Here is a 16,699-nt window from a genome sequence, read left to right on the forward strand (position 1 = left end):
AATATCTCATCACTTGTATTTCTTGCCCAACGCTGCCTTGTCCCCTCTCAGCAATTAAAACGGTCCGAAAAATGTCAGGAAAAACCTATAGCAGTGATGCCCCAAACAGCTCAACTAAACCTGAACTAAACTAAACTGTGTTTAATTGAAAACATAAAATATCTAAAGTTTATATATTATTTATCAAGCATCACAGGATCCCTCCCAGGGGTAACACTGACAGTTAGAACAGGACTAAAAATACTCTGATTGCAGAGCAGGACCTGCGTTATTTATGAAGCTTCCTACACGCATCCTCAACAAGCAGGAGAGATTCTCCCCTGAGAGTGAATGACATCATCTTTTTAGAAATACATCACAGAAGACAGCATGTGATATGACAAGTATGATACAGTGCTAAATAAAAAGCTTAATAAATACATGCATCGGTAAAAAATAAACTCACTTTACATGCTGTATATACGGTACGACTTGTCAGTAAATCTGGCTTCACCAATGCCTAAAATTACATTACACCACTAACAGTCATGTCAGCGAGTGTTGAAACAATTCGCTTTTGGACATATTATGCACTGTTGGACAGACAAAACAATTCATTTAAGACGTTACATTGGTGCTCTGGGATTTAATAAACCAAATGATTAATTGTTTAATTGAAAAAAGAAATCACAGATTAATGATCAAATGCAGCACCTAATCCAAACAAACACATTTTAGGCCGAGGACTTAAATTTCATCAAGCATTTTCCTCTGTTCTCATCTAAGAAGATTTGTGTTGTGTATATAAAGTGATACGCACTTCAGTGATAGTTTTGTATTTATTTGTCCATATTTTGAGATATTCGTCTGAGGTTTCAGTCTGCATCCTAATACAATAGAAGATATAATAGAGGTCAATAGAAATTAGTTTCAAGTGGTCAACAACACATCTCTCTCCAGAATCAATCTCCCGCTTACTCTGGCTGATCCTCCACAGTCTTTTCATAGGAACTATTTCTTCAGTAGAGCTGTCACTGACTGGAACAGACTCTACTACTCTACTTTGGTCTCAAGTTGTTTGTGCAGCTGCTGATAGTGTGAAAAGCCAGTTTGTCAGGTGCAGTTTATATGCCTGTACATTATCTCTGTGTAATAGGATTAAAGACTTTGACTTGAAGGCTAGTGGTTAGATTTTTGCTCGATAATTTTATATAATAGATTCCAAAATCAATTTTAGACTGTAGCAGTGGGAGAAAAAATGATTGGTGTCCCCAGAGGACGAGTTTGATAACCTTTTTTGTAATTATCCTTTATCTCCTCAAGCTGTGGTTCTTTTCTATTAGTGTCTGTGTCTTGGCTGCATTCCCTCCTCACTTCTCTTAAAGGAGAGAGAACTATGTATAGTGAATGAAGAGAGAGGGAAGTGGAGAGGGGAGGAAGTTTGCAAAGAGATGATTATAAATTTGGAAAGAAGTGGACTAAACAAAATTCTCTCGAAGGAAAAGAAGAGAGAGAGACCTAAATTCTGTAAGTGGGACTGACAATGAGAGGAATGAATAGAATTAGAAAATATTAAATGAGGCAAGTGTGCTGTGAATTTCAGCATGTACATTCATTACACCTTAAAAAGTGCAAGGCCTGTGTGGCAAGAGAGAAAGTTGGATTAGTGCTTGTGTTTTCCCACAGTATTCGCAGCTCGAGGCTGCGTGTTTGATTCATGACTGTGCTTGTAGATGAATCAGACTGTAGAAGCCACAGTTAAACCCGGCCCATGTCAGAGAAACATCACCGACCGTGCATGTGCCCTCCTGTTTTGATAGATTACCACCTGTGGTGGAATCCTGAATGGTGAGCACTGAAGATGTACAAACGCGATGCGTCACGATGCTGTAACAAAAACCTGCAATGTCCTGCAGCTTTCACTACAGCTTTTCATAACACACTGATAGACATAAATTAGTATAATTTCTTCATCTGTCTGCTTAGAGAGCCAAGTATTAGATAACTGCCTGTCAGCCTTAAAATATTAGTCTGATTAAATGATTAAGTCTTAATGCAGTGTTGACATTTTAACTTCGTCCTGTCACTTCAGCTCATCCACTATCCACATCTTCTATTTATGTTTCCTCCACTCAAACAGGTAAATACAGGTATATGTGCCATAGACTGTACTGGTGTTCTTTGTCCATCCAAAAACACCACATGTAAAAGTGCAAAGAACAGACATCAGAGTTTGCACCATTTGAAGGGCTGCTAAAAACCCAACTTTTATTTAAGACGCATTCATAACCTTGAAAATCCTCGACAGCCTTGGACAGATGACCTTGAATGTACTGCTACTAAGAATTCAGTATTCAAAATGAATCTATATGCCCCGCTGCTTTGAACCTAGCAGCAGTTTTAAATCAATGTAGAACTGCAACTAAAATTGATTTGATTCTGTTAATCTGCTGATTATTTTCTTGATAAATATTTAAACATTGTTTTTCTATAAAAAAGTCTTCAAATTACCTGTTTTGTCCAACCAACATCTCTAAAATCCAAAGATATTCCATTTACTATAATATATGGGGGGGGGGGGGGGGGAATCTAATTTAATAAAATTTGAGTAGCTGGAAACGGTACACGTTCAGCATTTTCACCAATTTTTTTTTTTACTTTTTTCTTGCAATTAATACATTTTCAAAATAGTTTCAAAACTAATTATTTATAACTGACTAATCATTTTAGCTTTACTAAAAGCTTTTGTTAAAATCACAAGAATGGAATGGAGCCTGTTGGTTGTCCTCCTTACAACAAAGTCACATCTCAATGCAGACCCACTTTTTTAGTCTGTGACTTCTACCTATAGTGAACATGACCAGTAATCATAACTCTTTGTCTCCATGGTCTGATAAAATGCATTTTCTCCACTTTAGACATCTTATCTCATCATCTAAATCAGGGCTTGTTTTTGCCTGTGGTTTGTTCTGCTGGTAGTCAAGGATGAGATGTTGCTCTTTTGCCAAAATGATCTTAAGTTGATGGATTAATTTGGATGAATACAAGTCTGTTTTTGTAGCTGTCTGTTCGCATCCTTTTTTTTGCATGACACTTTGTAACAATGTACCCTGTAAATGGAGTTAACCATAATCCGTAATGTCTCTGGTTACTCCACCTAGACAAGATCTCATACACAAAAATGGGTCATGTCCTATTTTGCTGTGTGACTTTCTTTGCGTGCTGTGTCTTGTTGTTTATACTTATGCTGCTTAGCCGAGCTGTGTTAGAATCATCAGTATTTGGTGAATGATGTCAGATTCACCTTACAGCAACAAGAAATCACAGTTGTGTTCTAATAGAAGTTGCATGCAGGTCACACAAATAAGGAACTGATTTTGTACCACTCCAGGCTGTCGATATCATCATAATAATAATAATAATAATAATAATAATAATAATGATAATGTTTTTGGTTTCACTGAATAGAAAACCTGAGCTGTGTCAGATATGACTAGACAAAAAGCCTTAACTAGGACACTTACAGCTGGGACATAAACAGGTTTCTGTGTTATCTCGCCTCCTGCTTCCACCTGTAGCAACAACGCCGTGAGCGCGAGATGAGGAGGCAGCAGGAGCGCGAGCAGCGCCGACGTGAGCAAGAGGAGAAGAGACGCGTTGAGGAAATGGAGCGACGCCGCAAAGAGGAGGAAGAGCGCAGGAGGGCGGAGGAGGAAAAGAGGAGGGCCGACCGAGAGCAGGTACGAGCCAGAATAATGGAGAGAGAAAAGACTGGGGAAGAAACAGATCTTTTAATTATTTATTATTATTTATTTATTTCCTTTAATTATTATATTATTTATTATAAATAAGTTATTTATATGTTCATGTTTTTGAATGTGAATCAAAAGTCTGTTGTTTTTAGTGGGATTTGTGTTTTTGTGACCACATACCTTAGTTGTTAGAGCTAGTACAACATTTCAGTATATTTTCTGAGTTCTTAACATTTATTTTTTGTGTATTTTATTTTATTGAAGCCCTAATTTAATGGCTTTAATGAATGGCAATCATTCCCCAAAATTGCACACACATTTGGGACAATAGACAATAGACCAATAGACCATAGTCATAATTAAGATGACGTATGTGGAGATAAAATACATTATTTTCTGACATTGAACTAATAGGGGGCTATGTTTGTTTGACAGGAGTACATCCGTCGTCAGTTGGAGGAGGAGCAGAGGCACCTGGAGATCTTGCAGCAGCAGCTGCTGCATGAACAGGCCATGCTGCTGGTGAGTGTTCGGCTGCTCTGTCTAAACCCATGATCACATTTATATTACAAGTTCATTTTTTACTCATAAAAACATTTTACAAACACAGTTTTGAGAATAGGCCCCTTTTCTTCCCGCTACCCTTGTTCCTTCTGTCTTTCATCAAATAGTTTCTTCCACCACCCCTCCTGTTTTTGACATCAGTTTCTTTTTGGATGTTTCCACAACTCCCAGGTTGTTAAATTTCATAATGCAGGTACTTATTATTCTTCCGTTACACAAACTTTCCTGATTCAGTTTTCCTTCCGATCTAAACTATATCAAGTTTTTGGGACTAACTTATGACTTTTGTAGATCCGAGGGGAGCCATTAACAGTTGAGGTCAAACCGTAATAAGTATTCTCAGGTTTTTGCTGGGGAAGTTGGGATGTTTACAGGGCCCTTAGTGATGGTGCTGTGTTACCAGGAAACTAGTCATCCTATGGGAAGAGAGGGTTTCCCCTGTTTTTATTCCAGATGTTCCTTGTGCAGAAGAGGAGCTGGGTTATTTGAAGGGGTTAGTATGAATTCATGTTTTTCATTTTAAAGAGTTAAAATCCTCTGGGGGTTACAGAGGATACTCAAATAATGAAAGGATATGACCACTCATATCCCCACTTTCCAGGCGTCACACCATCACTCTATCACTGGCTGCACTCCTCGGTTACTGCACAGTCACCATTTGTACACTTAAGAATGAAAAAATAAGTTTCCTTTACATCATGATTGGCTTTCACACTTGGATACTGTTAGAGCTCATTGAAAGTACTCAAACACTTGCTTTGTCCAAATTTACAAGAATAAACCTAAAACATCTCATTTTACCTCTTGCTATTTTAGATGTAGCTTTTGGCAATGGGTATCAAGAATCAAAATATTACTGTTTTAAATAGTGGTTTAATTACTTTTAGTTAAATGCGAGAACAGATATGCAGTCAGACAATTTCCCCCCAAGCTTGCTGTTCCTTTGGTTTGTTAAACCTTACACATCTTATAACATTTAAAAAAGCAAGCTCTAGAGAGATATTTGGTTTAAATTTGGTTTGGAAAATAAGCTGCAATGTGGACCAGAAGAAGATGTTTAATTGTAGCTTCCCTAATGCAGTTCTCCCAGGTGGACCCGAGACTATAAATTGCCAGTAAGTATAAATGTTTGGGGATCCCAAAAGGAATTAAAGTTGCTGAGGTGTCATCTAAATGAGCCCATAAAGAATAAAGTAAGAAAATCACAGTGTTGTGGAGATGGTACAACTTAGCTAAAGTCATTCTGTCAGAGGTTATGGTTCAACTTGACCCTTCTTGACTCAGGAGCATAAATGGCGGGAGCTTGAGGAGCAGCGCCAAGCCCAGAAGCTCCAGAGACAGCTGCAGCAGGAGCAAGCCTACCTGCTGTCCCTCCAGCAAATCCAGAACCCGGATAGTAGCAAAACAGCCCAGCAACAGAGCACCAAACCCCAACAGAACCTCGAACACGACAGGGTAAAGCCCATGCACAGCCCTGAACTGGATATAACAAAACAACCACAGAGCACTGACTTTGAAAAGACAAGGTCCAGTCAAAATCACAGTCTGGAGAAAACTACAGAACCCAAGATACCTGTTGCTGACCTTCAAGGCCCCGCCCCTGACTCTGAGCCAGTCAGAGAGGTGAACCCTCGCAGCTCTTTGCCGTCACACTGACTGCTGTAGAATGCTTTCTTTGCTTGTGTGTACTCACTCCCACTGCTTCGGGTGTGCAATGTGTACATAGGGATGGCTAGCTGCTGGTGTGGGATGTGGGGACGCTTTGTAGACAAGCTTTAAATAGGTAGAATTTACTAACGGCCCTATAACAAGTAGTTAAACGGATCCATGATGCAAATATATTTCAATGATGCTGGACTAACAGCCAAAAGCCTTCTTGATCCCTTAACAGAAATTCTACTACAATGAAGTTGAATGTAGATTTAATTTAATCATTTAAAAACAGCAAAATAAGAAAGAAGCCCCACACATGCTCAGTTCATCCCAAGATGCGCTGAACAAAATATACACAAGGAAAATTACACTGTATAAACTTTTGTGCATTTGTGCTTCCTTCAGTTTCTGAGCAGCACATTCAGTTAATTGAAATCACAACACACCTGTCACAACTTAATGTGAATTCTGACTGGAACACATCTCTTTTAAGTCTGTTAACTGATTTAATATCTTTTTTCAGTTAAGTACAAATATCAAACACTTTCTTGGTTATTGGCTGCTGATTCTAAGTCTGGGAAAGCAAGAACTATTAATAAATCATTAACAGATAAAGCAAACAAGCAATTCTTAAAGGAATCTAAAGAAAAATAATGTTGTTGCTACCTCTAGAAATTGCCAAATAAACTCCTTCCACAAGTTCTTCTTATGCCTGTGACCCCAGGTTGATATACAAACAATGCCACAGGAGGTTTCTAAGACTGATATTTAGTTTTAATAAAACATGTAAATGGATTTATACATATATGTCATAGCTATATAATCTATTCTGAGCTCCTTAAATGTTTTGAAAGTAGAACACAAAGGTACAGCACACAGATCTGATCATTTTTTGGCTTATAGGCCAAAAATTTGGACTAAACCATCCATCTCCTCCCCTTCCGAGCTTCTTTTATAAAACACCTCCTAACTTCTTCCTAAAGAGTTTACTGTGAAATGCTCATCTGAACAGCTCCTCTTCCTCAGTGAGGGCACTACTGCTCCTCTAATTAGCCTCACTGTTGTCTTTATCACCATAATAATGAAGTTACTGTAATCATGAGCCACCTCATTAGTCCTCAGTGGGACTCCCTGTTTCTCTCTTTTTGGCATCCTGCTGCTGCCATTTAGCACCTGGTGAGAGAAGAAAAGGAAAGAGAGACACACCCATTCCGAATGCTGTTTGCATGTATTTTTTGCGCAGGACTGTTTTCTACATAGGGCAACCCAAGAACTGACAGGAAATTTAAATGGAAGCTGGATTTTTTTCAAAAGGCAAACTCTTTCAGGTGATGCAAAACACAGCCCTGTTAGAGCATGAACCTCGGGAACAGTGACTGGGAACAGCAGCTGTTTGTAACGTTCAGTTGGCTGTTTCATCAGAAGTCAGCAGGTTAGACATATATAAGGGATGATCCTGGTTTATTACGTGGGATTTTATTTTCATCGTTCATGTCTGTACTACTGTCATCACCAAATTCACTGCGAAGATCTGAGATTGTGGCAACATTTGAAGAAAACTCTGATGGGAAAAGAAACACAGTCAGATAATCAGATCGGTTGAGAACAAACCTCCATGTTAGACAATGTTATTTGGAAAATAAAATAAAAGTGAACAGTAAAATTATTACCCCAACTGTCGGTTGTAACTGTCCATCACAGTTTACAGACTGACTTCCTCGTTCAACCATAACTATAACTAAAACCATAGGTGTGCATGCACAGTTTTACTGTGTAATGAGACATTATTACAGACTTTTGGGTGTGCTTACTTCCAGTTTTACCACCAAATAAAGTGGATCATTTGGCTAACTGTTGGCTTATTGTCAGACTGCTCAGGTTCTTGTTCTGTCTGACTTTGTTGTAGTGATGTTGCAGAGTTTCCCAATCTCAGTAATGAACTTGGTGATCACAGTGTTATTATGATCGATATCAGATTCACCAGTCATGAATTGGCCAACAAGTGAGCTCAGCTGACATAGTGTAGGAGGACTTTTGAAGGTGCTTTAAAACGAGATGCTGACGTATTTTTATTTGAAGTGTAGCTCAGTGAAAGTTCTGTGTAAGTCTGTCTCGCTTACAATTAACTTTTGACATTTCAGACTAAAAAACACTAAAAAACACAGTTCTGACTTTGAATCCATGTCCTGGACCTTAGTGTGTGTCCTAACCTTTCATCATGAATGTTTTTCAGTCCACATGAAAAATGCATGACACTATGCTGGTTGTGGTGCTGTTGTCCTACTAGCAGGGATGTGGGAATATTATGTGGCAACAATAAAACAGCTGCCCTCGAGGAAGTGCTTTGTTGTTCCTGCTGGTGCTGCCTGTATCAGCAGATGACTTTCTGATGTGCTTGTACCACTGCTAGTACAAACCGTCTCTGCTCTGCAGGGGGAAACTAACAAATCGTAGCGCCTAGTGGCTTCTGTCAACTTACAACAACTTCCTTTCCTCCTCTATTGCTATAGCTGCTGTCTGTGTGTCATTTATTTGTCTTTGTGTGTCCTCCTTAGGCTGATGAGCGATATCGGAAGAACATCCAGGGTTCTCCTCAGTCAGCTCAGACCAAAGCACAGCAGCCTCCAGTGCCACCACGCTCCGAGTCTTCCTACCCCAATGGGAACTCGGCATCTGAGGCACCCGCCATGCACCGGCCTGTGGAACCACAGGTAACCATGTCTTCAAAAACCCTCCCCCTTCTCTCAAATATTTCCTTCTTCTTCACTTTCACAGCTGTTGTACACAGGCAGCATTTTTGAGCTGGTGTCAGGTGGGTGGTTCGCCACTAGTTAGAATCCGCTAGTGCCTTTTCTCTTGCAGGATTTGCGTTATAGCGTAATGGGAAGATCGAGGCACTAAAGCTGGCAGTAACGTTAATATGATTTATCATGTTCTCAACTTAAAAACCAGCATGCTCCATTCGAATCCAGTTCTGTCATGTCCACAACAGAGAATAGATCGGGACATGACTACTCACCGTTTTCATAACTGTCCTTTCCATACTATTGGAACTGCAGTGACTCTTGTGTTTTTATTTCAAACGTAAGACATGTTGTGCTTTTAAATTAAAAGCTTTCCACTGGCAGGTTGTATTGTGAAGCAGCTACAGAAAATGCTGACGCACTGTAATTGCTGAGAATAAAGACCTACTGATCTAGATCGGTCTAGACTAGGACATTTTTCTGTGGTTTATTTATTTTGTTAACATCAATTTTTATAATATCGCAAGAGGGGACTGTTAAGAGACGATGCAGACATAAATGAGCTTGTAGAGTAATAGTTAGTGTAGAGGTGCATGCTACAAGTGCTGATTGTTTCATCATCAGATCTGAACAGGTTTGAGTTAGAGATAGCAGTTTTATATGATGAAAGTTACAAAACAATATCATATGTATATTTGGTACTTTATTATAGTTATTTTTCTTTCTTGATGACTCGCCACCTGATTTGAGTAGCAACTGCAATTATCAGAGCGAGACAAACAAGTAAACCTCTCTTGAAACTCAAGTTTGGCTGGCCAGGCTGCACACACTGTGGCAGTCTACTTAATTATCATTCAAACCTTTGGGATTGTAAACATGCCATATTTCCTGTGTGACGGGGCCAAATTTGATTTTGTTTAGAGGATGCTGTCAGCCTTACAATACACTGCCAGAGTGTGGAGGCTCATTTCCCGCCAGGACTAGCCTAACACCGAATGGATTTATGGTGCTATCATTCACTTTGCAGCATTCACTGCATGGTATCAAGTGAAATGAAAACCATGTATCTCCAAAATGCCAGTTTATTGGGAAAATAGAAAATCAGTCTTGCTTGTAGCTTCGCCTTCATCTGGCAGTACTTCCCATCTCCACTGACTCTAGGTGTTGCTGGTGTATTTGCCTTTAATACCTTTTTCTTATCATACTCTCATTAAGTTTCTCTCTTTCAGGTGATTTATGAGTCTGTGCTCTTGCTCTTTCAGTGTGAAATGATTATTAGTATTTTTATTTTAAATACGTGAGATGTGTTCAATGGTTGTGCTGCTTTCCCTCCTTGTAGCTTTAGCTCAACTTTTGCAGGTTGTTTCATCTGGATAATGGATTCAACTGTCTGCGGTTGTTGAACTCTATGCTCTTTTCAACTTCAGGGTTGTCATCAATTCAATTTCAACTCATTTTAATGCGTAAATTGTGAAAGTACGTTGAATGTCCAAGCTAATGGCAGATTGTTCATTTTCAGACAGAAGACCTTGTTATGACTTCTTGTACTTCGTCTAAAAAATGTCTCCCTTTACTCAACTTTTCGTGGTAATGAAAATGAAATGATCACAACCCTGATTATATACTCATCGCCCATGATAACTCTTTGATTGGCAGGTTGTCCACCCAATCGTCAAAGCAAACAAAAGTACTTTCACAAAATGTATAATTATTTCAAAGTCACTTTTCCCCCCCGTGTGTGTGTGTGTGTGTGTGTCTGTGTGCGTGTGTGTGTGTATCAACATGACAATGATTGTTTGGTGGTATGTTGGGGGTTTGTACATCTCTGCTCCACATACTGTACCTACTCATTGTGTGCTGGTGATTAAAAACATCCATAATTCATGGGCACCCAGATTTGCAGCTGGGTGACTCAGACATTAGTCATCTTCCCAGAGAAAGACTCAACCCACTAAGCATGAATAATCACAGTTCATTGATTCACAAGTCAATCTGCTTTGAATATGTCGCACAGATTAAATTGTACAAAAACGATGCTGTAACTTGGTGGTGATGATGTAATTCACTGGGGCGTTATTAAGCATTTGCCATAATGTAAAAAGTGGATCAATCAGTTTTCTCTCATTAGCTCCGATTCATCAGGCTCAGTTGTAGCGTTGCGTTTTAACATTGTTACATTTGCGTACTTAACTGTGGACGGAATCAAACTTGGGTTGGAGCTAATTAAATGAAAAGGAGAACGATACTTTGAACTAATTTCCAAGTGGCAAGAAGCTGCAGTCATGATGTCTTCAAAACTGAAACTGGATGTGAAACCTGATCTCATGGTGCTGGACTAGCCCGTAAATTAAACTTTTCACTAGCATTTAAATGTTTTGGGTTTTTTTCATTTCATACCTTAATGACAAAATAAGTTGTTTAAGTGGTTAGTGTGAAAGAAACCCTGACAACATGTGGACCGCAGAATCCAGTGTCAAAGTCACAAGCTTTCTTGTCCCAGTCCATGAACGTGTGCATGCTGTCTGACCTGTATGTGGTTCTGCCTACATCTATGTTTGCATGCCAGCTTGTGTTCATGCCTTGCTAATACAAATCATCTTCATGCTTGGTACTGATGGTGGGGCTGAATCCTCCTGAGGCCTAAAAGTATCTCATACATTAATGGAATGGTAATGTCCAGTCTCACTTAGAGTTGATGTCAGTAAAACTGGATGGGTGGTGGTGGCACATAGATAAGATGCTTGCCTTTGGTGTGGGATACCTGGGTTCAATTCCCACTGTGAGACATCCACCATTGTGTTCCTGAGCAAGACACTTAACCCCTAGTTGCTCCAGAGGCGTGCAACCTCTGAGTTGCATAGCAATTGTAAGTCGCTTTGAATAAAAGTGTCAGCTAAATTAATAAATGGATGGGATACAAAATTTAAAGGACGCATACTGATCTCATACATCTTTAAAACTTTTAATTCAAACTAAATATTTCACCTAACTAAGAAAAGATTAAAGATTTGTGAAGACTGTTATTCCTAAATGATGAGACTATATTCTTATCACTGTCATATTGCAATCAATTACTTGGAACATCCAACAAATGTAACTAACAATGATCATACATTAGGAAAGGTTAAAATAGGTAACAATAAGTCTCTGACCCACATTTGTCTCAGGATTTATTCGGCTTCATCTCTCCCTTCACTGTTTTGTGCATTTTGTTGTTGTTACTGTCTTTAAAAAATGTTTTCCCTGTGCCACTCTCAGAAATCAAAAGTATGATGTGATCCATTTTGTTGCACAGGCTGCACCTGTCCCCACCAAATAAGTCAATATGGGAATAAAAGGTTTTACAGTAGACTTCACTTTCTCCTTGTACGTCCCCTGCTGCCCTCCTTTCTACTCCCCAAAGGTGCAGCCTCAGAGACAATATGTACAATGTATATGTGCTTTTATTTTGTTATTCACTCCTCCTATTGCACTCTAAAATCTTGGGTTCTTTAGGGGCTCTGTTACGATTTGGAGACATACCTTTTAACTATGTGCCACTAAGGCCAAAAAGGTCTTCAGGTTTCCCCTCTAAACAAGCACTAATGTAGCTGATAGGTCCCTCTTCTGAGCTTTGAAATAAATACTACGTTAAATCATTTAGCTGATCCAGCATGTATCTAAAGTGTCAGTGTTTAACCTTGGTTCTCATGTTCAGTGCTGATTATCTTATATTCTACCAGGTTTATGATAGTTTTAAATGCTACCTGACTCGTTGTCTAGAATATTAATCAGAAGAGCTCTGGGCACAGAGGACCCAATAAGCACCCAAATCACTTTAACATAAAAAACGTCAGCCTTACTCTTCGGACATGTACCATTTTCATCCTCCATCACTTTCAACATGGAACATGTCTGAATTGAATGCTGTCAGATTAGCATAAAGGCTGCGGCAGCGCATGGCTAAATATACCAAGATTAAATACATGTCTTGCTCCTTCTTCTTAAGAGGTCACTTAATTATGATCTCCACATCCATGCCACCTGCAGGGCAGATTTAAAAAAAAATTTTTTAATATCCTTCAAAACACTTCAGATACAGCATGTCAGCAAATAGGAATTAAATGAGGGGCACAGTGTAATGTCTTGTCATTCTATGATTGTGCACACTTGGACATTATAAAGAAGGCAACATAATATGCTCTCTAACAAAAATAAATATTATTAGTGAATTCACTAGTGAGAGTAGTGGTCTTTAATTAAGGCTTCAATATGAAAATAAATTCCAACACAAGCATTGTGGCTGTTTCCAGAACAGTGAAATGAAGCCATAACAAAGACCTAATTTTGAAGAATCAACAAAAGCCTTCATATTAACAGATGACCTATTCCATGTCTGAAAAGGACTAATGTTAAAGCTTCATGCTAATGTTCCTGAAGCTCTTACAGAGGGGTTTCTCAAGCACCAGTTTTAGGCTCCTGTATGGCTCCAATCTGACAAATCCCTAAAGATACCCTGAAACGCCTGTCCTTGTTCGAGTGCACTGCATGCAGACTGACCTGTGCTCCACCAATGTGTTCTTGTTGTCTGTAAGGTCCGTTCCCATCTGGCCGCTTTAAAGAGCAGCGGTAGCGTGGCCACATCAAACTCCTGTGTTACCACCCCGCCCGTTGTGTCGCGGTCACACTCCTTCAGCGAGCCACCTGCCCCTAGTTTTGTAAATCTTCACCTTCGCAACAGCCAGGAACCCCAACACCACCATCACCCTCCATCTTCATCACCATCCTCCTCATCGACAACGCCTGCACGCACTGACCCACAACCCCACTCCCAGCCTAGGCCCTTGCCCCATGAACCAGCCCCTTCAGAGGATGTCCCGCCCAGGGTAAGGACAGGAAGAAAGACCCCCGGTATAGTCTGGCAGCAGTAGTTAGGAACTTTTCATAATTTTCTGTTAACTGAGCAAAAGGGACAATTGTCCTCCCAAGAGGTCAAACTGTCTTAATCCTGAACTGTTCAGTGCATTACTTCAATAGCTTTATGCTGTCAATAATGAATTCTTTTTTGGATTTTCTTTTCTTTGGGTACAGAAAAGAGCTTGTGGGGAATTACAGATGATTTAATTAAATCCCCATTAAATTAACATTTTTTAAGGTTGGTGGGCAGCTTTAGGTCACTTCTCTCCACAAAACCAAGATTCAGGGTCTACCTTATGTTTCCTGATGAAATCAGATATTGTACTATGTATTTATTAATGTATTTCCCCTGATACAAGAATATCATGAGAAAGTGGAAGTTTATGTCACTCTGTGACGTGAATCAGTGTTGACATGAAGACAGGTAACTTGCCGTTAATATGAATCATAACAATCAGTATGTGACCTCTTTATAGTCCAGCAATGGGTACTGTTACACTGACTGTAGAAGGAGAGAAATAAGCAAGGTCTAGGAGAAGAGAGTTCTACATTTAGAAAACAGTTTTTCCCACCTGAATGTATCAAGACACTATGGCTAAGAATAGGAAAAACCGCAAAGCTATGTGGTCTGAATCCAAAAAAAGTCAGAAAGATCTAAATTCAGTCCACAGAGCCCACCAGAAAAAGAAATTCTGTTCTAAACAGAGCTGCTGCCAAAACGAACCTCCACTACTGTATAGTACATGAGTTTTAATACAACATAAACATCTCCACAGACATCAGGTAAACAATAGTATAGGTCACAAGAAAAGCATGTTACCAAGGACAGACTGACCTTTCATTAACATCAGCCCATATCTTTTCCATTTTGTCCCTAACTTTAACTTCTAAACAAAGCAAAAATAATGGCTGTTTGTGTAAATTCTAAAGTACATTGGCTGCTTTGTCTGGGATTTTTGTTCTGTACTGCTGTGGTACGTTGTTGAGCTTTGGATGCTACCAAATATTCTGCATTGGTTTCACAGAATTTACTCCGCAAAGGGAAAAGGTATTGACTATGTGTGTGACCCGTGACTACTGGTGTGATAGTTCTGCTCCAGTGGTGGTGTGGGGTGTAGTTAGAAGAGGACTATCAGACTGTTCACTTTCATCTGGTTTGTTAACTATCTCTCTGGTGAACTCATTTTTTCTCATTTTAAGTTCATTGAATTTAATAAGTTAATGGTCCTCTGTTCAGTATGGATTGTTTGCTGAATTAGCACAAAGAGTTAGCCACTACTTTTTTCTGATGGAGCAGTATGGTGCAAACCAGGTTTGCTGTAATTGTACAATTGTACTGCAGAGGGTTTTCTGATCAGTTGCAGTATGTTTTTCTTGTTGTATGTATTTGCTGCACTATCAAGCACATTCATGCACAGCAGACTGTGCATGTGTGAGCTGGTCACTGTCTCTATCACAAAAGGTTCCTGTCAGGACTACATCAAGGTCCCCAGTGTTGCCAAGGCGGGACTCGCCTCATCACCACGGCAATGCCACACACGGCAGCCATGCTGTGCACCGCAACACTGCCAGGTAAACTGACGTAACCCCTCTGATTTGTGCAATTCTGTGATCTTGGTAATTGTAGGAGATACAATTCAATACAAATCAGTGTTTTTGCAATAGCTTATTAAATATGTATATTAATTAATAGTTGTAATTTAGTCTCACGTCAAATTAGCAACAAATTGCAGATGGGAAAAATATTTATTGGTGTAGAACTGGGCCACGGATAGTGCCCTGTGGGACTCCGCTGGTTGTATTTTTAGAACAGAATATATTAATATAGCAACTGGATGTTGACCAAGAACATTTTATGGGTGCTGAATCAGTCTAACTCCACAATGTCAGTTTGTAAAAGAAAGTTATTTGCAGCCTTCAGTAAAGGAGTCTGAGTGCTGTGAAACTGTGTGAAACCAGGCTGCTGTTTTCATCTATGTAATTAAAAAGACATGAAAAATAATGTTTGGAGAAGGATCGAACACACACGATTGTTTCTGTACGTTCAGTGTCCTCACTGTCTGTGCTGTCTCTAGAGTTGTGTGGGAGGGTTTATGTAATAGTGCTAGCTGTCTAACCTTGTGATACTTCTTTACTTGTGTGGTCACACGCACATGCACAGTTTTCCATTTCCAAACCACAAGCCTTCTCATGATATTCTCTGTATCATCTCTCCCCCTTCCTCTAACCCCGCAGTGCTGGATTTTTTTTTCTATTTCTAGAACAACATAAACTCTGTTCTTACTGTGCTATTACTTATTTAGCATATTTGTTTTCAACTTTAAATGTAATCTAATGACCATTTGTGAGCAATAATTAAGTCTACAAGTATATAAGTTAAACACTAAACCACATTCTACATTTAAAGTCTCTTTCCCACTGTTTTAGAGTTGCTTTGTAGACCCCGTATGTCTCTGTGTCTGTGTCTCAATTCGAATACTTCCATTTGTGGGGAAAAACCCCATGCATTACTTGCAAGATTGCGACGATTGAGGGTGAGAAATGTCCAGCACTTTCACACTCAATGTTTTGTCCATTATGAGTAGGCTACACCATCCGGGTACTGATGCACTTGTTATTTTGAGTGCACAAGTGCATTCACACTGACAATTATGCCGTAAGTACGGAAGTCTGCAAACTAAGACACAGCATGTCTTTATGAGATTGTAAAGGCATTTTTTTACTTTATTTGTTTTTCTCAAAACAAATAAGGTGGTGGAATTTAGACACATTTGTCTGGAATAGAGATATTGAACAAAATATTAGCTACTGGCATCTTGAATCTAAATTATCAGTTTCTGTGTCAGATTAAAAATTGCTGTCTCTACAAAGGCTATTTCTCTGATGTCTGTGTCTGTTGGCTCTACAGTGTAGCAGAGCCTCGTCTGCTGTGGGAACGAGTGGAGAAACTGGTTCCCAGACCAACCAGTAACAGTGGCAGCGGAGGCTCCAGTTCCTCCAGCAGCTCCAGTAACTCCAGCTCTCAGCCGGGCTCTCACTGCGGCTCTGGAGAGAGGTTCAGGGCTCGCTGTGAGTCCATACACATAGCACAAGCATGCAAGAGGTGGACAA

General features: G+C 39.5%; 1 protein-coding gene across 7 annotated transcripts in view; it reads left to right on the forward strand.

Moving 5' to 3' along the window:
* The window catches only part of LOC119904449 (mitogen-activated protein kinase kinase kinase kinase 4-like), a 103,204-nt gene that overhangs the window by 65,203 nt on the left and 21,302 nt on the right, over nucleotides 1–16,699 (forward strand). For 2 of the 7 annotated variants that reach the window (XM_038721127.1, XM_038721130.1), the window contains exons 13-19: nucleotides 3,558–3,719; nucleotides 4,167–4,253; nucleotides 5,580–5,918; nucleotides 8,504–8,659; nucleotides 13,267–13,557; nucleotides 15,051–15,160; nucleotides 16,497–16,657. In XM_038721127.1, the coding sequence (XP_038577055.1) occupies nucleotides 3,558–3,719; nucleotides 4,167–4,253; nucleotides 5,580–5,918; nucleotides 8,504–8,659; nucleotides 13,267–13,557; nucleotides 15,051–15,160; nucleotides 16,497–16,657 (1,306 nt within the window). The remainder of the gene's footprint in view (nucleotides 1–3,557; nucleotides 3,720–4,166; nucleotides 4,254–5,579; nucleotides 5,919–8,503; nucleotides 8,660–13,266; nucleotides 13,558–15,050; nucleotides 15,161–16,496; nucleotides 16,658–16,699) is intronic. The other 5 variants (XM_038721128.1, XM_038721132.1, XM_038721129.1 and 2 more) reach the window with 4 other exon arrangements.

The sequence above is a fragment of the Micropterus salmoides genome, unplaced genomic scaffold, assembly GCF_014851395.1.
Source record: "Micropterus salmoides isolate LMB-PRFRI ecotype aquatic unplaced genomic scaffold, ASM1485139v1 Ms_hic_scaffold_15, whole genome shotgun sequence".
In the NCBI taxonomy this organism is placed as follows: domain Eukaryota; kingdom Metazoa; phylum Chordata; class Actinopteri; order Centrarchiformes; family Centrarchidae; genus Micropterus; species Micropterus salmoides.